Raw genomic sequence first — 22,893 nt, 5'->3', positions numbered from 1 at the left:
CAGAGGGTTTACATGAGGGTACCATCCTGGCAGGATGATGCAAGTGGAGTCGAGGAGGCAATGGCATGATTGTAGCCAATTCTGTTTCCACATCTAACCTTATGAAACCATATATAGTGGCCTCCTCCAACACCTGCCCTCCAGGTGTGTTGTACTTCAGTTCCCATTATCTTTATATAAGCATGCTCTTTGGCTGGTTCCCTTCAGCCATTGGGAAAGGTTGCTATGAAACATTTGGTTGAACCATTGAATTCTAAAAGCTGCACCATTTTTCTGCCTCTAATTGCCAGCTTGTTCATCAATCAAAAGAACCTTCTGGCAGACCAAGTATCTCCTTGGGTCAGAATGAGTTACCTTTTATTTCTTTTACTTAGAAGTTTACATTAAAGCTGTACCCTTCCCACCTTTAGGTTACAGAAACCAGGACAGGGCCACTGGGCTGCAGTAACTATGACAACCTTGATTCCGTGAGTTCTGTCCTTGTGCAGAGCCCAGAAAACAAAGTTCAGCTACTTGGTAAGGGTGTTTCTCTTTTTACCTGCTCTTTTTATCTGCTTTAGTCACCGGACACTCACTTCGTAATGTTTGTGTGTCATTGTAATATGCTGATACAAAGAATATTAAAATGCATTTAATACAAGATATTGCTCTTCTGACTGAAACAATTTCACTTTCTTTCTTTGGAAACTATATGGCAAAGGGCTTAAAAATGGGATATGCATTTCAGCCCCAGCATCTTTTTTCCTACACTGATTGTGAGTTTAATTTCTGCTTCTTTGACTATAACTTTTCCTGTCCCAAGGTAATTCCCACACAGAAACATCCCTGATGCATACTTTCATAGCCTTTATTTATTTATTTATTTATTTATTTATCTATTTACTCAATTTATATAGCCACCCATTTCACTTTTATGTGACTCTAGGCAGCTTACAATAAAACAAATCAAAACACAAAATACATAATATAAAAGAAAAATAAAAACACATAGCAGCAAGGCAGGATCTAACCTATCACCCATACAGCCAGGAGACAGGCTCTAACCCACACCCAGGGTACCAGGATCAAGTACAAAGCCAGGTTACAAGGCTTTAAGAAAGGCTAAGAGGGATGGGGCCAATCTAATCTCAGGAGGAATTACGATTATAGAGCTCCACTGATCCCACTCAAGGCAAACATGAGGATGCTTTTCATAAAAGTTAACCAGGAGGTTCATGTCAGACAATGTGTGTCAACCAACTACCTGGCTGAGGATAAAACTGTATCACATATTCAGGAACAGAGGCACAAGTTATTTGATATATATATATATATATATATATATATATATATATATATATATATATTCATTCATTCATTCATTCATTCATTCATTCATTAACATGTCATACATTCACAGGCACATATACATACACAAGTATAACCATGCTAGTCCATAAGAGGAAAAAAATCAAAATTTTAGGTCCTCAGAAATTTCTCTAGGCTGTGAGATGAAGCAATAAATAGACACCCCTCCCATTAGACTAAATATTGTGGACATAAGTTGCAGTTTAGACTTGAAATGGCTTAAAGTTTAGTGTAGAATTAGCAATGGCTTCCCCATCCCATCCCATTCCCCAGTTTCAGTAAATGTAAAGGCTGTGCTTTGAACAAAAAGCACAGATTCTGTATTAGTACAGATCAGAAATAAAAGAAATACAATTGCCTTTACATTAGCAAAACTGGAGATTAATTATAAGTCATTAGGCAAAAAAAGTCAATTGAAGAAATTGTGTAATGGCATTTTGGTTGGTCCTAATTAACTTGTCCAGGCAGTTCCCAGGAGCCAAGGCTAACTCAAAGGCACACCCACAGCAATCAATCAATCAATCAATCACATATAGCCCAATTACAACTTTTGGCTTTTGTATATATTACAGGTATAAATTAGGATTATTAAAATTTGACTGCTCAGATACACAAATGCTGGCAACTGTGCATGCTCCCATGAAGAGAGTGTTCACATATTAACAGAACTGAGAGAGATTCTAATATTACTCATTCAAAATATATAATTACTAATGGATACAGTAGAGTGTGAATTGATCAGAGGCATTATTTACATTGCTTGCTTAAAATATCTTGATATGGCCATAAATTTGTTGATTGCAAATACATGGTTTTCAATTGAAGAAAATGTGCTTTGAAAATGTGTGCATTACTTAAGTGATATTATCAATATTGCCAGTGTAATTTAGAATGCTGTGTCAAATTGCCAGCACATACTATTGGATATGAATTCATCTTGCTTTTTTTTTTTGAGTGCAGGAGGATAGATATGACCAGAAAGACAGTATTCTCTGATTATGGAGAATGGATAGTCTTCCAATGTTGTAGTATCGATTTTTTGCAATCATAAAAATATACTGTATACATATCTGCAGGCTACCTGTTAATTTCCAGAACCTTGGTATATAATTTTAAGAAATGAATATCTCTAAATAGCCAGTTAGTCCTCCAAAACAAAATTAACATGTAAAGTACTTTTTTGGTCCAAAAGAGAGCTTTTGCAGATATCAGTGTTACCTTTTAAATATCACTTTGCCAACAATTAGCTGAACCTACCAATTTTTTTTTGGCCTCATTTTCTTTTTCTCTTTCTCCTCGTGCATTTAAACTTTTGAAAAGTTAATTAGCAATATTTAAATGTTTACTCTCCTGAAAAGAACTATGAGGGCAGCAGTTTGATTTCCAAAATACCTGTTTCTTCCCAACATGGGTATTGCTGAAGTAAGGCCTGTGACTTTGTACATCTTTTGCAGGCCTTCAGGCAGTCCTACCCGAATACCTGCGAGAACGTTTTGTTGCTGCTGCCCTAAGTTACATCACTTGCAATTCAGAGGGGGAGCTGCTCTGCCGAGATAATGACTGCTGGTGCCAATGTGGGTTTAATTACCCACAATGCAATTGTCCTGAGACTGACATCCAGGCTATGGAAGACAGCCTTCTCCAGATCCAGGAAATCTGGGAGAGTCACAACCAACAGTTTCTGGAATCAGGTGAGATGGGGAAATACGGATTTTCAAAACATTGGCTTTAGAAGAAGAGAGATGTCACATTTTTGGAACCATGCCATTAATAGTGCCATCAATATATTCAGTAAGAAACATAACTCTTTCCAGTTTTAGGAAACTGTTTCCAGCATGCTCAGTTTGAAAGGAGGAAATACTGGCTGTGGAGGCCATTAACTAATTAGTCCTTATGACATCTTCCCTGATGCCTGAAGGGCTCTACCAATTATGAATCTGAGGTCACACAAATTTCAAGCCTATTGTGACTGTGGTTAATTAATTAACTATCTATATTTGTTAATCAACCTACTCATGACTCTCAGCAGGGTACAGCAGAGAAAAAGCAAAACAAAAAGAACATCAAAAGAACATCAAAATACATTAAAAATCTAAAAAAGAGTCTTACATCTGTCTCTAGAATATGGGAATTCCTAATCCTTGTAAATGACCTTGCACATGCAGGAAAAACACTAGAAAGAAAAAATATATATTTAGAGAAATAGGTTGTGTCACCAGTCCTAATACTCCTTCGAAGCAGATATCTGTGTAGTTTCTTTTGTGAGAAGGACCAATTTTTGTAACTGATTGCCTCTCTCTTTGGAACTTCTGAAGGGATAGCCATATTAGTCTGCTGTAGAGACTATTCAGATTACATTACGGTAATGTAATGTAACGCAATACATGTTTAGCTGGTATTGACTACATTCTTCTTGTTTATTGTATGAGTTGGTCATATCTTTTCTAAATCCTACTGTTTTTATTTTAGAAATGTATACAGAGAATGAAAGGTCTGAACTGGGGTATAGAGGACCAAACCACTTCACTGTGCTTTGGGGCAACCAACGCTTATAGGCTACATGCAGCCTCTCTGCTCATTTTTGCAGCACCTAGAACTCCCCAAGATTATGGGAAGTTTTCAGCAGCTCAGCTTTGGAAAAAAAAAATCAGGACCAAAATGATGATAGAGTTAAGACAATTATTTTCGTTTAAACTCCTACAAGCTTCCTAAAAACTACTTGAACCCTGTCCCTTCTTGTAACAACTTCAGATTATTTATTTATTTATTAATCAAATTTATTGCCGCCCATCTCCCAAAACCTCTGGGTGGTTTACAATAAAACAAAGATTATTACCACACCCTTGCAGTCCTCCAAGGATAAGAATAATGAAATAATAAAAGTATGGCCCTGGCTACAAAGCTCCCCCACCACTCCTACCAAGGCAGCTTGTTAGGAGAAAGCTGCTGATTTTCTGTTGCACTTCAGATAGTGGCATTTCAATTCTCTCTCTCTCTCTCTCTCTCTCCCCCCCACCCACCCACCCATCTCTCTTCATATGTAAGCATCCCTCTGGTATATGCACATCATTTTGAGGTTTTTAGAGCAGATCACATCATGGGCTTGATGTCAGAAAGAATGAGCAGCATGCAGAAATGTTGCTATTTGATATATTTGGATCCACCTCCTCTGACTTCAAGGAGTTTGGGCTATGTACATAGCTCTGCTCCTTCTCCAATTCTCTTCAAACTAACCCTGTGAGGAAGCTCAGGGAGAGAGCAATTGAGTGATCCAAATTGGGTGCTCATACAAAACTTTTCAGGTATTTAAGCCCTACTCTTCGAAGCCCTACTCTTCTTGATCCAAGTCATTGCAACCCATAATAAATAGCTTGCCATGTGTTCTTCCTTTATTAACTAATCATCCCTAATTCCAGGGAATTCAGTGAGGTCTGGAAATGACTTTTAAAAGAAATGTGATTATCCTGGATTAGGTGTAGGCAGTATGATGCCCTCCAGATGTTTTGGACTGCAAAATCCCTTGCTCTTGGCTATGCTGGCTAGAACTGAGGGGAATCAAAATCAAATATTTTTGAAGGGCATTAGATTGCCAACTTCTGTACTAGATCTTCTAGGGAGAAATATAGCTACTGTATAACCTTCCTATTGCAACAGTTTACAACAAGTGCAACAGCCTAGCTATATAGATGGAGCATGGTCATATAATCAGCAATAATCTTTAGGGGAAGTGAGGCTGGCTAAATTACCCTCCTGTCCTACAGTCAACTAACTGCTGAGAGTTGTTACAGATGATGTGACCAGCAGCTGAATCAGGCCTGTAAGAGCACCAGGAATCACCCATAAAGCATCAGGTTCATTCACAAATAGAAGTCTGTTTCCATGTTCCGCATGCTAATGATGCGTGGTTGAGGGAAAAATGAAATCGGGTTTTGACATATATTGATGAGCCTAGATCTTTTTTTTTCAGGTATCCTGTGATTGTAACGTGAATGAAAATATGCTTCACTCTCAAATTTCCAATACTCAAATGCTCTCACTTTCTGAATTAAAATGGAAAACACACTTTAACAACCTATATGTATGAAGAGTAAAACTATATGAGTAAAAGTATATAGGCTTAGAAGTGTATTAGTCAATGGACTGAGTTTTTGAGAAGCCTATCTCAAGGATGAACAATTCAATTGCTTCTCTGCATCAGATCTGCAAGAATAATCCATTCACATCCAGTGCAGAAATATGTCAGAGAATTTCCTTCCTCTAACTCAAGCTTAGTGGAAAAAAATACGATGGCAATTATAAATCATGCAAAGAGTTATTTGGCCTCCCCAGTATAGTTATTAATATATAATTTAAATTTGTATCTTACCTTTTCATCCCTGGGGTACTCAAGGCAGCTAACGGATTGTTTTTTAAAATATCAAATAATACAGAACAGTTTAAATCTAATTATCTATACATAAACAGAAGCTGAAATGGATGAAGGTTTACAGAAGATTTCATTAGTGTTTTATACATGTAGGAAAGTAATGTATACAAGATTATTGTTAAACTGAACAATATTTGAATTTTACATTTCAGTTAAAAATCTTTTTTATTTACTCTAGTAATCATTATTATTTATATGGTTCCATTAATGTGCATGGTGCATTTTATTCATTTAATTATTATTTAAATTTATATCACTGCCCATCTCCCCCAACGGGAGACTCTTTTTTGCACAGGAACAGTCTGAAAACCTTGCTCTGAAGAATTTACTGTCTAAAACTCAAGACAATAAGAGGCTAGAAAGAGAGATGGAAGGAAGGATGTGTGTTCTGTTCAGTTGAATGTTATATTCAGTAGAGAATGAAGACATTTTATTCTCTTTAAAAAATCAGTTTATATAAAAAGAAAGGTGGTCAATACAATTACATCAAATACAGGATACTTACTGGGTTTATACAATGTATGCGAACATCATAGCTCTTAAAACAAGACACAAAGTATTGGATTCAGCTTCAATAACATTTATCCAACTAAAATTGCTTTTCCTATAATTTATTTCCCAGTACTGTATGAATTTCCAAAGAATGTCAAGGTGGTGGTTTTAAAAATATATGTATTGAATTCTTCCCTCTGTAAATCGAATACAATATGTCAGCTTCAATAAATCTCTTGTAAGCCAGTGCTTACTTAACAAGTGGGGAACGGAGGTTAGAGATTAAGGGCTGCCATCCTCCTCCACGTGAATTGTCTCTCCTCCTCCTCTCACTGACCCCCGAGGTTTCAAGCTACTAACAAGAGTCCAAACAAGCTGTAGTTGCATGAGATGGAGAATGGTGGGACTTGCACCCCTGCCATTTCTTTCTATCCTTGTTACTGCATTTTCTTGGGTTTGGGACTGTTGTTTTGGGGGGTTGGTGGTAAAAAGGTTTAAATAAATAAATAAATAAGTTCCTGCTACCAAGTTCTCCTCAGCTCAAACTAGTGTTACCCCTGTGACTGCGAGGTGGAGACAGATTCCAAGTCAACCTGCACATATTTTTCCCCCAGTGCTTGAACTGCAGCTGGTCCTTGTAAGAATTTTAAATATGTATCCTGACAGAGGTGCATAGAGTGAGAATGGACTGAAAGGTGGTTACCCAATCTAATTTATAGCCCCATTCTCAAATCACAAAACTGAAAGGAGGTATTTGGAACATTCTTAGGAGTAGGACGTACACTCTGTTTGGAGAATGGACTTCAGTGGAGGACTGTCACAATTCTGACAGTTTGTTAGCTATGAAATAGGATGAGAGAAAAATGATAGTTTTCTGCTGATTGGAATTGTGTGGGTGCTCCAGTAACTTTCAGCACCTTTGTCCTGAAAGTGTGAAGGAAGGAAGATAGTATTACCTCAATGGATTCAGGATAATCCTCCTTTCCCCAATTTTGTTCTCCTTTATTTGGTGCCCTACCTCTCCTGTAATAGATATGTACCCTTTTCAGAGAATCATGTGAGGTAAATCCTGTTAGGCACAAATCTAAATTAATAAGTCATTCCCCAATGTATTTCAAAAGGTAGAATATGCAGGGTAAATTACACAGGGTTATTTAGCATCAGTAAAGAAGAAGAAACCATCACCAGAAAGATGACAAGGGAGAACATAAAATTGAATAAAATATGCAGACAATACTTTATTTGTATACATGCACATTTAAAACTATTTACTATTATTTCAATAGAAATAAAGACATTTCATCCTAGTGGGGAATAATGTAACCAGAGGATCTGAGTACTTGTTTACTCTGTCCCCCCAAGGGCTCACTGCTGATGATCAATTCAAGGTCCTTACTTTTTCTTTTCTAATCTGCAGGAGCCACTGCCCTTGCCTCTCATGCTCAACAGCCTCAAGTAGCATGGTCCAGGGCCCAGCTGACCCCCTGGCCCTCTCATTTTTGAAACGAAGTATAGCAACTTGGTGATGCTTTCTAATGCTTTCTTCTAGCTGACATTTTGTTCTGTCCTCCCAGAGGAACTACAGTCCCTCGTGAAGAAGCTGCCAGTGGATCGCTTCTTGAACATAACTGCCATCTCCCAATATTGGGCAGTGGATCTTGATATTCAGCATCGCTATCAAAAACTGGGCATGACTTTGAAGATGCTGTCGAAGAAAAGCCATCGGATTGTTCGACGCCTTTTCAATCTAGCCAAACGCTGCCCCAGGCAACCTCACTTCAAACTCCTAAAGGAGAGGTTAGTTAAATTAGGGAAAATATGTGATAGTTGCACTGTAAATTTGATCCTCCAGATGTTTTGGCCTGCACATCTCCAGTCAGGGAGAATATTCAGGGAAAAGTTAGTTGTAGGTGAAACTTACAGAAATATTCATTTGGAAGAATGCTGTCTTAAGCCCATTCGTTTCTGGGGCCTAAGCGTGTTTGAATTCTATGTTGGATTGACTTTGGGAATACTTCTGGGTTTAATTTTTGCATGGTTGGTGCCATCTACCATGGAATTTCAGATCTGAAAAGCTTAGGGATACTAGCTATATGGTACAAAATGAAAAGCAGTGGAATTCTGAACCATACAGATTATGCAGTCAACATTCTCTTACCTTCATTCTACCACCCGATTTTGCATAGCAGTGGATATCAAGTGTAATACATACATATTTTATGTGAATGTATTTGTGAAACTGCCCCACATTAAAAGTAAACATTTCCTTGTACATGGCACCAGCATGTAGGCAACTGTTTGTATTTGCTCTATGGAAGTTAGTGATTTCTATATGATGATAGGAGGAACCCATTAAAGTAAGAAATGAAAAGAAGCTGCTATCTTTCTCCTGGATTTTTATGCCATATACGTGCTGAAACACAGTGCTGGTTTTACTGGGAGGTAAAATGAGGTGGCTGCCTCAGATGCTGGACTATGGAAGGGGTTGCTACTAAGATTCAGAATGTAGAAAATTTTTGCTGGGACAAATGTATTCCTTCTGCTCTAGATGCATAGAGAGGCAAGAAAGTACTATGCTGAAGAAAGTAGGGCACAAGAGATATACCAGGAGGAAGTGAGAAGACATAATAGAAAGGAGAAACTTATGGAGAGGGAAAGAAGGAAGGCCCCCTTACAGTATAGCAGCAACCCCAGGGTCCTACAATGAGGAACAAAAGCTTCTCAAGAAGCTGCTACCTTGAATCCATTTGAGGAGAACAAACAGTCAACTGCTCAGAGACACAGGAAGAAATATCAGTAGAAGGCACTTGACCTTAAGATATTGTTGCTGGGGCAACAATAATATCTTTCCACATGGGCCCTGCTACTAGCCTGCTTATTTTTTAGTGCTGAGAGGCACTATAACTGGCACAGAACAGCAGCTATGAGTGAAAGAAAAAAAATACCTCTGGGACAATGCTCAAAAAGAGACAAAAAGCAAAGGAAGCCTTTTATCTCCACAGATTTTCTGAGATACAGAGGCACAAATATTCATGACAACCCTTCTAGTTAGTCCAAATGCAGTTGACCTGACAACTGCTCTCAAATGGATATAACCAAGCAAATTTCTGAAGAAACATGTTGGCCAGGGAAGAGTTTGGTGAGGGCACAAGAAACAGTTGCTACTAAATTAAATCTCTTAAATCTACAATAGATTATCCAGGACTATAGACCCATGTGAGCACTTACCATGTATTGCATGGGTTAGAGCAAATGAAAAATTTCATGCTCCTCCGAAACAATAAAAATAAATGTTTCAGTTTATCCTATTATTGATGTGAAATCCCTAGCAGCAGCAAAGTCTAGATGCCATGGCTTTTGTACTCAGCTACCCAGACTGTCCCAAAATGGTTTTGTTGCAAAGTTTTCCATCATAATACTCCAGCCAGAATGGGTTCCTCAGGAAAAAAAGGACTGGAAAAATCTGGCATAGGAATCTGGTGTGCCATGAGAAGTCAGTAAATCACCAAAGAGCTTTCCGTAAGTGGAAAGAGCTTAAGCGGACACCAAGGTTAAAGGTCACCATAGATTATTAGCATCAAGAGAAAATTTTATCAGAGTCTCTTCACGGACAAAATGCTCCGAAAAGTTTCATTACCATTGTGAGAATGCTTGCTACCCCAAAGCTAGCACTGTGTGACATTTCAGATTAGTTCTATGCTCCAAAGAGTGGACATTTCCTTAAAATTGTAAAATTGATAGCTGAGTTTGATGCTGTACTCCGAGAGTATGTAAGAAGAGTCATCCTCCCACAAATTCTACACACCCCTTTACTTTGAAAAAAAAATGAAATAAAACCATAAGAGTTACTGGCAACAAAAGTCAAACAGGAGATTGTGGCAAATATAAAATCAGCAAGGTATTATTACTCTGTTATTCTGAACTGTGGGACGCGGTGGCGCTGCGGGTTAAACCGCTGAGCTGTCGATCGGAAGGTCGGCGGTTCGAAACCGCGCGGCGGGGTGAGCTCCCGTTGCTCGTCCCAGCTTCTGCACACCAAGCAGTTCGAAAACATGCAAATGTGAGTAGATTAATTGGTACCGCTTCGGCGGGAAGGTAACGGCGTTCCGTGAGTCATACTGGCCACATGACCCGGAAGTGTCTATGACAACGCCGGCTCCAAGGCTTTGAAACGGAGATGAGCACCGCCCCCTAGAGTCGGACACGACTGGACTTTACGTCAAGGGAAACCTTTACCTTTACCTATTCTGAACTGTACACCTGACATCAGTCATATAGAACATGTGAATTGAATAATGCACTTTGTAATAGCAACAGAAGCTAGTGAACATGTCCCTGCTATTAGGGCTGTAAGAGAACATTTTCTAGAATGTATGAATACTTCTGGTGATACAGGAACTACAGATACGGCAAATGTGCTTCTTAGAAAGCTGGAAGATAGAGGAATTATAGTAGCTGACCTGATCAGGGCTATGATAAAGATACCCATACAAGAAGAAAAAATGGAGCAGAGAGTTAAACCCTCAAACTCTTTTAATCCCTTGTATTTTTCATTCACTGAACTTGCTGGTCAGTGATGCTACATCAGCTTTTAGCAAGGCTGCCGAATTTTTAAAAGTAATGTAAAGCATCTCTGTGTTTTCTGTATCAACTTCTCTATGGCAAATTTTGAAACAACATCTTGGAACTTCCTTTGTAACACTGAAAGCACTGAATGCCATATGATAGGGAAGTCAAGTGGAGTTGATGAAGCTTATCAAACACAAGACTGAGAAGACAGATGATGTCATAGTTCAAATTACGGAGGATAATCCTTTAACAGAAATTGTTCGTGGGAAAAAGTGGGAATCAGCAGAAACATCTAACTTCGTATTTCTTTATGGCTTAATGTTTGAAATAAATAAGCAGGAGATTCCAGCATGTTGACTCTGAGAGGAAGAGAGAGAAAGAGAGAGAGATGGTGCAGTGGGACAACCAGTGAAAGCATAGTCATACCTATAATCTTACCAATCAGATGAAGAGTGCATAGAAGCTCCCACTCACTCAAGCATACAAGAATCATTAAAGAAGACATTTTGCTTATGAGACATGGGATAATCCCATTAGAGACTCTAAACAAAAGGAGAAATATTTAACCAGGTACTAGATTGTGCAATGCAGTCAGCTGAAAAACATTTCCTGTAGCTCAAAGAGCATAGCACTATATATGAGATGTTAAATGATATTCCCAAACTCCTCTTGGTATCTGAAAAAGACATACACCAATAATGCAGGGAACATTGTTAACAATATTGACACATGACATGTGCAATATTAATGCAAGTGATTTCAGAGATGAATTGAAAGCCTTTTCAAGATTGAATCAATAAATAAAGGCTACTTGGTCAATATCATCCTCTCTTTTATTGCTCATTCACCATCCCTGTATGTTGAGGTGTCTGACAATGCAACACTATCTCCCCAAGCTCTTCACATTAACACTTGAAGAAATTTTCAGAACATTTAATTGGGGAGTTGAAGGTATCAACACTGATGGCAAGACACTCAACTCCGCAGATTTGCCAAAGACATTGTGAACATCAGACATGGATCCAAGGGATGTGGGCAGGGATCTTATTGCCACCTCTGTGTTTGATCAATGTCCCTCTGCTAGCCAAGGCTTCCTGGGAGACAACATATGGTTCGGTCTGGGCATCAGTCCTTGAGAGATGGGTTGGTCCTGTCGGCACTTATGTAGTGGTCTATCCTTCTTCAAGAAGCCATCGTTAAACCCAACAATTTTGGATGATTTTCATTCTGTTTTCAACCTTCCCTTTTTAGGGAAGATTGTTGAGAAGGAGGTTGCACTGCAGCATCACAGAGCCCTGGAGGAAGTGGGCCCATTTCAGTCAGGTTTCAGGCAGCACTTGCCTTTTAGAACACCATCCCAGATTGGCTCCAACCCTGCTGGCCTTTTGGAAAGCTTTTAAGAGATGGCTGTTTTCCTCAGCATGGGAGTTGGGAGGTTTCTCTTGATTGTCATTTTATGCTTTTTGGCCTTTGTTATTACTTTTTTGCTACTTCATTGTTGATAATTGTATTGCTGTTTTAAATTCTGTTAGCTGCTCATAGTCATGCTTGTGATATGGGTGGCCATATAAATCTAAAGGGAGGGAGGGAGGGAGGTGAGCAGTGCTTAAGTGAGCTCAATATGGCAAGGAGAGCAATTGTCATTAAAATCAGCTTTGAGTAACACAGCAAGTGATGGAAAGGCATACTAAAGGATTCATTTAGAAACCAAATCTGAAACATAAAAATTCACCACAGAACCAATGTCAAAGTTATCATCAAAGTGGCACAAAATTGAAAATACAAATAGGCAACTATTTATACATAGATGCAAGATAACTGATAGGCCTGAAAGACAATGCATTAGTGGTCCTACAACTTTAGATGCTCACAAGGTCAACCATCTATGAGATGTAGTGATGAAATATAGAAAAACCTTGGACCCACTTGGAACCTTATAGCATTGGATTGTATGCAATACAAACACCTGATGGTATTGTTGTTTGGGCGGTGAACCTACCTGAATAAATACAACCACCAAAGTAGCAAAGTTCTGGAATCTATCTCTTTCCAAATGCTTTTGTTCCTCTGCACAGACTTCTAAATTTCCTCTAATAGATGCCCAGTAGAAAATGCAACTTCTCCAAGTGAAGTTAAACAAAACACTCCGTAATGACAGAGAAGAGGCAAGATGGCCTTGTATTCATCTAGTAAAGCATGAGTTGGCCCAGATTGTAGACTTTTAGAAAGCAGTTCAAATCTTGGCAACCAAGAAGCCAGGAGAAGCACCATCTTGATCATTCAAACAGATGAAAATTCCAGTGCTTCATCTGAAAGAAGAAAGAAAACAGGAGAAGTTATATTTGTTGTTCAGGCATTTAAAAGTTACTTGAAATTTTTGAACAAAGCACGTGTTCATTCTTCTCTACTGTGATAGTTGCAGAACAGTACCATGAGAAAAGGAAAACAGGATGAAGGATAATTGAGAACTCCCTAGGTTTGGGCCCAAGCAAGGGGCACATGGGTGTGGTTTGAGCAGTATCCCACCTTAGATGCTAAAATGTGGTGGGCCAGCCTGGCTAAAACAGACCTGCTGCAGTTTGCATTAAGATTCAGAGGGGATCAATAACAGGAGAGAATGACAGAATTGGAGCTGAAGTGTAAGTAAACCGCTGAGCTGCCGATCGGAAGGTCGGCGGTTCGAAACCGCGCGGCGGGGTGAGCTCCCGTTGCTCGTCCCAGCTCCTGCTCACCTAGCAGTTCGAAAACATGCAAATGTGAGTAGATCAATAGGTACCGCTTCAGCGGGAAGGTAACGGCGTTCCGAGTCGTCATGCTGGCCACATGACCCGGAAGTGTCTATGACAACACCGGCTCCAAGGCTTAGAAACGGAGATGAGCACCGCCCCCTAGAGTCGGATTCGACTGGACTTTACGTCAAGGGAAACCTTTACCTTTACTTTTTTTTCCAGTATTTTCCAAACATGGAATTTTATGTATGTACGTATTTCAATTTATATAGCCAGAATAGCAGGTCCATTCAGTACTGAAGCCACTTTCTCTAACAGTTCTGTAGACATCAGAATAGGTCAACATGTGATGATAGGATGAAGTATTCCAGCTATTCCTACCTAATCAGCATTTCCATTAATTTTATGTGACTGATATTTTTAATATTTTATTTTTTAAAAAGTATTGAAACCTGTCATCTCTACCAATTTATTTGACATGTAATTGTTGAGTAGCTCTCCAGCTTTCATTAAACTGAAGTGGGGTGAGGGGGTGAAGAGTCAGAGAGAATATTCTATAGTAATGATTGATGTAGAAAGTACTAAGCCAATCAAGGCTGAGGGTACAGTTCTTCTATCCCTGCTACAGTAATGACACACTCATACACATCCTTCATCAGTCTGACTAATGATCTGAATACACACACACACACTTCACAATTGGGGCTTCTGGGCCTTGTGGCACTCTGGATAATGTCATTAAATGTTAAGGGCCTAAAGTCATCTCAGTATCCCTTGGAACTTGAAGGGATCTCACCTGAGTAGTAGAAGAATTCTTTATCCAGAGATAAAGATTGTGTGTGTGTGTGTGTGTGTGTGTGTGTGTGTGTGCGCCTTTGAGTCAGTTTTTGACTCCTGGCAACTGCCTGGATAAGTCCCTGCAGTTTTCTTGGCAAGGTTTCAGAAGGTTTTAGTAACCATAGTCTTTATTGCTGCCATTAACCAGTACAAGGAAATTGGTATTCAAATATCCAAAGTATCCAAAACTAAATTGACAATATCAGGGTAATTAGGAAAAGTACATAATTTTGGCTGAAAGACAATATTAAATCAAAATATGCTAAGGGGCTTTCAGAAGTGGTTTGCCATCACCTGCTTCTTCCTAGGGCTGAGAGAGAGTGACTGGCCCAAGGTCACCCAGCTGGCTTTGTGCCTAAGGTGGGACTAGAACTCATGGCCTCCTGGTTTCTAGCCTGCTGCACTACACCAAACTGGCTCTCCAGACAATATTGCAGTTTTTTATATATTATTCCAGTACATTGATTTTTTTTGTAATTATTTTTAAAGCTGGAAAATCCATGTGTCTTGTTTGTAATTTTTCCCAATATACATATAGAATTTTGTCACCAGCCTTTCCTAATATAGACTTTTCAAAACATAATTATACTTAATAGATGCTGTTTTGTATGCAGCTGCCCCAAATATACATTCTGGTTTGGGATGCATCTTTCTCAAAGGTGCTTTTGTTGGTGGTGGTGGGTGTATGTGTGTGCTTGTGCATGTGGAAAATGATGGATGCTAACATACTCCATATCTTCTTGGCTGTTCATCACCACAACTGAATCTGCTTGGCGACTGTACCATTTTGCTCCCACTAAAATCTGTGGCAGTGGTACTTTCCATCCTTATTCTGCACTTTTTGAAATAGATTGAAAGAATACCATCAATATTCAAAGTAGCTCAGTGAGTCTTCATACGCTCCCCACCCCTCCATATATTCATAGGAGTGGTAGGGGCAGAGAAGGATTTCAGGGAGACTGAAAGACCTTGGAGAACGCTCAGCTTCTTTTGTACTTTGGGAGTGGGGAACACTTTAACATCTCTACCTTTTATCCTCACTACAAAAATGGACAAAAGAATCCACCAGAATTTGTGCTATATCTCTCAAGTCTTATGAATAGGTGCTTAGGGGTACCAATCTGTCATTGTTCCAAGGGTTCTGCCTGTCCTGTCTTCTGCTCTATTTGTCTCTTGGTCTGACTTAGAGAACTAAAATTAATGTTGGAATTGATACACAGCTTGCTACAGTGTTCACATTATGTCTTTTTAATTAAATCATAGCTCAGAAAGGAATCTTGATGCAGTGATGTGATCATATCAAATTTTCTTTTCTTTTTTTTTTGTATCGAGACTTAGAGTGCATATTAATCAATACATTAGTAACCTAAAGAAAATGAAAGCTGCAAACCAAGAACTATAACAAACAGCCACATATGTAAAATGAAAAACAGAGTATTATATTGACACGTGAGCCACCCAGAGTTGCTTAAGATGGGCAGCCATATAAATCTTTTAAATAAATAATTAGTTGATTGCAGTGGCATAAATATAGTGAAGGCTGGCACAGGGAGTCTGTTAGGCTCCCCTTTACCTCCCATTCCTTCAACAAACCTGGTCATGCTGGTAATATCTGGGTGGCAAAACTGTTCATCCACAAAGAATTAGAGTTTTCTGAATCCCTTTGCTCCCACATCTAGTGGTCCTCCAGATTTTTGCAGGTCAGATATGGAAGCCCAAGTGTGGAGCCATAGCAGAAGAATGGTGCAGAAACAGAGAGCAAGGGAGGAAAGACCTGCTGCCACTGCTGGTCCAAAGGCTCTTGTCACCTTAGCTATTACACTGGTAGTGGCGACCTCAGAGATCTTGGTGGCTTCCCAGGTGATTGTTGCTGGAAACTCTCTTCTTCCCCCCCCCCTCCTCCTCCTCCCCCTTGCTTGAAAAGGAATAAGATGAGAGAGAATAGGCATACCATATCTGGGCTGCTGCAGAAATCTGGACAATTGTTAGATGGCAACAAAACAATTCAGAAAAGTCTAACTCCTTAGTACCATTTATTGGTCATCTAGATTTTTGCAACCCAGATATCTTTTGCCTAAGAGAGAAAGACTTTCAGGCAACTGAATGGGGAGGAGTCCTATGAATGGAGGAGGTAGAAGTGCTGTACAATGCAGCTGTAGTCTGAATGGGAAGGGGAAAATACATCCCCACTGAGTATAATGGTTGAGCAGGAGCAGGTAAAGGTTATTTCATGCAACTGAGGAAGTGAGAATGGACCCTTCTGGATTTGGGAGAAGTGACCCTGCAGTCCTCTTCCCTTTCTCCTACATTGCCTCAGTTGCCAGACAATGGGGGAGAAGTAGGGAAAAAAGAGTATGCTGATTAGGCCTGATGGTTTTTCCACTTGGGAATTGGTCTGAATCTTCTACTGCATCCCAAATTGTCTGAGGGCTCACAGTTTCTCTGGTTTCAGATTCTCACCTCAAGCCAGTTGGACTGCATTTGCCCAGCCCTTGTAACGCAAAGGAAAATATTTCCATTTAGCTAGTGAATTGAAACTTCTGGTCTGGAATTCCCCCATTTAGACAGATTTCAGATATTTGTAATTTATTTTTATTTCAACTTGAATTAACAATTAGAATTCTATGAAGGATATTGCAATATAAGATTTTCCTTTAGGGGAATTTTTTTTTCTTTTTCTTTGGGGAGTGAGTTGGTGAAGCATAGAATCTGGCTAGACTTAATGGTATGCTTCTGAAGTATTATTCCAGAGCTCACTTTTCTCTCTGTTGTCTTCTTCCTCTAGGCCTTTGACCTACTGGTGGAGCCGTGCTCAGTCTCTCCTTTACTGCAGTGAGACCTCTGTGCCAGGGACATTTGCTGAAGAAAGCCACAGCTGTATCTGCCCTTACGACCAGCCCTCTTGTCAGGTCACCATCCCCTGCGCTGTAGGAGAAGGGCCAGGATGTGCTGCCTGTGCGGAAGATAATGTCACTCAGTGTGGATCCTGCAATCCTGGCTATATCCTCACCTTAGGGTTGTGCCGCCCAGAGGTGGCAGAGTCCCTTGAGCATTACTTAGGGCTGGAAACAGACCTGCAGGACTTGGAGCTCAAATATCTTCTGCAAAAGCGGGACAGCCGCATTGAAGTTCACTCAATCTTCATCAGCAATGATATGCGCCTGGGGACTTGGTTTGACCCCTCCTGGAGGAAGAGGATGCTGGTGACACTGAAAAGCAACAAATACAAGCCAAATTTGGTCCACCTCATGCTGGCCCTCTCCCTCCAGATCTGCCTCACCAAGAATAGCACCTTGGAACCAGTCATGGCCATTTACGTCAACCCCTTTGGGGGCAGCCATTCAGAGAGCTGGTTCATGCCTACCAATGAAACTGGCTTCCCTGACTGGGAAAGGACTAATGTGGATTCCTCTGGCCAGTGCCAAAATTGGACTCTCACCTTAGGCAGCAAGTGGAAGACCTTTTTTGAAACAGTCCATGTCTACTTGCGGAGCCGCATCAAATCTCTTAATGACAGCTCTAATGAAACCATCTTTTATGAGCCTTTGGAAATGGATCCTTCTAAGAACTTAGGTTATATGAGAATCAATAGCTTACAGGTCTTTGGCTACAGCCTGCCATTTGAGTCTGATGCAATTCGGGACCTTGTCCTTCAGCTAGATTACCCGTATACACAAGGCTCCCAGGACTCTGCTATATTACAACTGATTGAGATCAGGGACCGAGTGAACCGTCTCTCTCCGCCTGGGAAAACCCGCTTCGACCTTTTCTCTTGTTTGCTTAGGCATAGGCTCAAACTGGCCAACAATGAAGTGAGCCGGATCCAATCTACCCTGCAGGCCTTCAATGCCAAGCTGCCAAACCCAGTGGAATACGAGACTGGTAAACTCTGCAGCTAGCCTTAAGAGTAGGTGGGGCTACTCTTGTAACCCTGGAGAGAAAAAGGAACTGCAACATTCAAAGGCCTTACTTTCATGCCAGCCATTAAATTCCGTGAGACAGCCGACGACCTGCCTATTAGACTCAGGTGACTGCAGGCTCTGTGAACTTGGAAATAGGTTATGGCACAAGTCTCTGGAATAGTTTACCTAAGACGAGGCCACAATGCAGTGCTGCTGCAAATGCCCTAGTCAGACACTGAAGAGGTCATCCTTTTCGCTTTCCTAGAGACTACGCAAGTGGAACATGCAAGAAAATGTGAAGGGACCTGTAGTCTGGGAAAAAGAAAGTGACTGAAAGCAGCATGACAGGAACGGCAATAAAGACCTTTGCTCTGTGTCTGACAGTTTTGGCTAGTAAGCCCTTAAACGGATGAGGATGAAGGGTTGGACATGATTCTTGCAAGTGTTTCAAGAAAGCCCAGTTTGGAAAACCCTCTTTAGTCCTTGCTTTCCTTGGTACTGTTTACTTTTGTATTATTTCTATGGGTGTTTCTAATGATGGCATGGGCTTGATACTCTCTGTGGTCCCTTCTAAAGCCACCGTCCTAAGCACACCTTTCTTGGAAGGTAGCTCCATCTCTGTCAGTGGGAAATATGCCTTTCAAAGAAAGAAGTTTAGGAATCAAGTTTCAACAGCCTCACCATATCCCTGCTTCACTTTTTTTTGTTTGTTTGTTTCATTCCTGGAGCCATTACTTTAGGGTGCAAGTCCTTCAGTGACTGATATCATTTGGGATATGAAAAGTGTGCCTAAATTCTCTCTTTCTCCCTCTCCTTACTAGGGAACATGCCACACTCTTCTGTCCCTTTTAATCACCAGATTCTGTCATATGTGACTAATTTCCTAAGGAAAACAAAAGACATCCATCCAGGAAAAGTGATGCAGAGGCAATTGTTGTTAAATATATATTTGGAACTGATTTGGTTTGGCAAACAATATATTGTCTCCAAATATATAACGATATATATTGTTTCCAATTATATATTTGGAAATTGTTGTTAAATGTATATTTGGAAATATAAATATATACTTGGAAATATATATTTGGAACAATTGGTCTTTCAAGGATTTACTTACTTACTAACTTACTTACTCACTTATGTATTTGTTTTAATTGATTGGCTTTTTAAAAAACATTTGACTTTTGCATTTTTAAAAAAATTTGGAGTGGAACATCCCATTTTCAAGTGTGTACTCCTGCACACATCTTAGCCAAATGTATGTTTTATCATATTTTATGATGGGGAGGGAGAGAATCTTTTTTTTTTAAGAAAAAGGAAAGCAGTAAACAATCAAAATACTTTACATTATTTCTTTAATAGTCTGTGCAATTTGTGCAATGTGTGAGTGTGTTCTCCATATGTAGGTGCATGGAAGAAAAGAACTTTGAATCCAGGGAAACAGCTAAATTTACTTCAGCAATAACTTCAGTGATTAAACACCCCATTTGTGTACTTAATTTCTCCTGAACTTGCAAAGCAGACACAACAGAAGTGAAGTTATTGCTGCAATAAACCACTGTTGTTGGAGAGTGTGAACATTCCCTACTTAGGTCAGGAAACTGAAAGACAGTTTTGTGAATAGAATGAAAGATGCTAAGAAGGAATTCAGATAAATACGATATCTTTTTCTTGTATAACCCCCTGTCCCTCTCTTTTTTCAATTTCTGTGGTACTAAATAATAGGGGAATTGAGTTCTCCATAGCCATCCAACAATCTTGTACCAAATCAAGGGAGTTATTGTCCGAGGCAGCTGCCTTATTTCAATGGAATCACATGTTCTAGGGGTAAGCACAAATCAGGAATATTAATTGTAGGATTTAACTGTCCAGGGCTGGGCACTGAAACTGCTGTGAAAAACACCTCTCACTCTCTTCTTACCAATCACAAAGGGGCTGTAGCTTATTCTTTACTCTCACCCTATTTCCTTGCCGGTTGCAGTTTTCCAGCTTCCTCTGGGCAGCTTAGCTAACCTGTTCCTAATCAACAGCTGATGTTCACTTGACCTTGCACTCAATATGTTCCCCAATACTGAACTAATGGGACAGCCATTAGGATCCCTCCTTCTTAATGCCCTTCGTTTCATCCCTGATACCTTTCCTCAAGAGAATAATATGCCATTTGAAAACAGAAAAATCTGATTGCTGCTACACTGATACCATCTCTGTCTTATTTCCCTGCCCCCACTCATACACACTTCTTCATATGGCCTAGCATAAATTTCCTAGGATCTTTAGGAAAGATCCTAAGTAAACACAAAAGTTCTGATGATGGAACCTTAAAGTCCAGAGACTGGATGCTTCCAGATGAAGCTTTTCTTATGCAGTGGTCCTGCTTCATTCATAAAATATGACAGAGGAGTCCAGAATATTATGATGTCCCTTTTGTAACACACACACACACATAGCCATTTTCCCACTGTATTTTCTTCCATCTTTTTTCTAATCTAAAAAAAATGAGGGGAAAACAGAGTATCTGCAGGATGTCTTTTCGTTGGTAGCACTAAGAGCTGTCTGTCTGGGAGCATCAATAGCATACTCTGAACATCAGATAGAAGTAAGCAAGAAAAGGAAGACTACCGCTTTCATGTCTCACCTGTAATTTTTTCAGTAGTTCCAGTAAACTGTCTAGGAACACATGTTATCTAAAGCCAGCAAGCTGTCCTAGTGTTCTGATATCTGGAATGTAACTTTATGTGATGAGCTGCTCTCCCTGATCATGGGGTGCCTAAATATCACACTATGTAGCATTGGACAGAGTTGAAACCAAGCCTCTTCTCAGCTAAGTTTTCTTGCTGTAACATAATACCTTACCTTCTTTGACCTGTGGCTGGAGATTTTTGAGAGGTGCTGAAATTAGCAATTAAGCTGCCCTCTTGAAAGATGGAGTTTCTAAACATTTTACTGGAAAGTGTACCTGTAATTTTGCTGTAAATCCCAGTAATTCCCTGGTCTGTTTCACATCTGCTACCACGTTTGCATGCCAAGAACAACCCATTAGTGTGACTCTGCCAGGTAGCTGCACTCTCTGGTAACATTCTTGTAATACATACTCAGTGCTTGTTCCAACTGTACCCGAGGAGAACTCACCTGCCTGCCATGAAATTGAACACAACATTCTGCTGTGCTGCACTTGGGGAAAACAAGTCTTTTCTGTGATGTTGATAGAACATGATTTAGTTAACAATCCAGATTCATCTAGTGGAATCATAAGGAATCTTAGTAGATCAACACAGCCAATACATTTTCTTTAATGTATAAAGCCATCATAATTAAAGCCAGCTTGACAGCTACTTTGCCTTTCCTTGGAAAACTCTAATATATGGGATTGAACTCTTAATAGCTTCCTTGCTCTTCTGATCTTTTAGGTTAGAGATACTGAAGTGACAATCCATGAGATTCCTGCATTCCCATCCCATCCCAATCCAACCCAGCTCTCTACCACCTCTGTCATCTTGAAAGCACAAAGCACCCTTCCAAGCAGGAAGCAGGAGATTATCCCCAAGCATTCCCTGCCAGAAAGAATAAGTTCTCAAGCACTTCTGGATACTGAAATCATTGTTTCATAGGAAACATGCCAGGGGAAAATAGGCACCATGGCAGCTGGACAACTTGATTGGATCCCAGTGACAACACAGAGTATTTTCCTGTGTAGATTAGGTAGCACTGGTCATGATCTTAGGACTGTGTCAACATTTCTCATCCCTTAGGAGTCATGATTTCTTTTGGAATGTGAACTAATCCCACATGGCACACTAAACATACATGCATCACACCCTGAGTCTAACTAGCCAGCAACTGGTCTTGACTTGAAAGGTTCAGGCACAGATTTAGATTGTGCCCTAGAATCCAACTCTGGGCAGAGAAAGAGGAGAAATTGCCAGGAGATCAGTCATTTCAAACCTCATTTAAATAGGACAGAGTGGGTCAAGGGAACCCTTCTAAAGCTTCCAGGTCAGGCTTGCAAAGATCTATCTGCCTACAAGGACAATCTGATAATAGAGAAAAATATGCTTTGGATGGTCTCACAAGCACAGCTATGTTTTAGAAACAAAGACTGAATATCCTATGTAAATCTGTGTTTTGGGATGTCCCTTCTGTCTCATATTAAATCTTAAGGTGTTTATGGGTAGGTGTTTGTGGTTTCTGCTCCACTGAAACAGGACTGGGATTTGGTTACTGTTAATATTTGTTTCAAGTGATGCCATACTTATTTTAATCAAAGTTGTCAAGCTGCTTGATAACACTAAATTAAATTAGGATAATGTATCTGTGATAAGCCATCACAAAATAGAAGTGATGGCTTAGCTGGAATGAACTGGATTCAAAAGTCCAAAATGTTTCATGTGCCGAAGATCTGGAAAAGAAGCCATTAAATCCCCTGCTTAGAACTGCCAAGCTTGTTTGCCTTGGGAAGATGCTAAAGAACTGCAGATGATTTGTTCAGAATGCAATAGTCCCTCCTCCTTCATGGAAGACAAGACTCCTTTCAGGAAATATCAATAGCAAGAGTTTTCATCAAGCATATCATTTGTTTTGCAGTGGGAAAGCT

The 22,893-nt window shown here is 39.9% G+C and overlaps 1 protein-coding gene across 1 annotated transcript in view; it reads left to right on the top strand.

Annotated features, from left to right (window-relative positions):
* The window catches only part of BRINP2 (BMP/retinoic acid inducible neural specific 2), a 44,477-nt gene extending 25,170 nt beyond the window's left edge, over positions 1-19,307 (top strand). Inside the window, exons 4-7 of the mRNA XM_063298486.1 lie at positions 411-516; positions 2,802-3,038; positions 7,840-8,062; positions 17,186-19,307. Coding sequence (XP_063154556.1) covers positions 411-516; positions 2,802-3,038; positions 7,840-8,062; positions 17,186-18,299 — 1,680 coding nt within the window. The 3' untranslated portion in view covers positions 18,300-19,307. The remainder of the gene's footprint in view (positions 1-410; positions 517-2,801; positions 3,039-7,839; positions 8,063-17,185) is intronic.
* Positions 19,308-22,893: the final 3,586 nt, after the last annotated feature.

Source organism: Candoia aspera, chromosome 3 (genome assembly GCF_035149785.1).
Source record: "Candoia aspera isolate rCanAsp1 chromosome 3, rCanAsp1.hap2, whole genome shotgun sequence".
Lineage (NCBI taxonomy): Eukaryota > Metazoa > Chordata > Lepidosauria > Squamata > Boidae > Candoia > Candoia aspera.
Note: the sequence above shows the minus strand (reverse complement) of the source record. Positions and strands in the feature narration are given on the sequence as shown.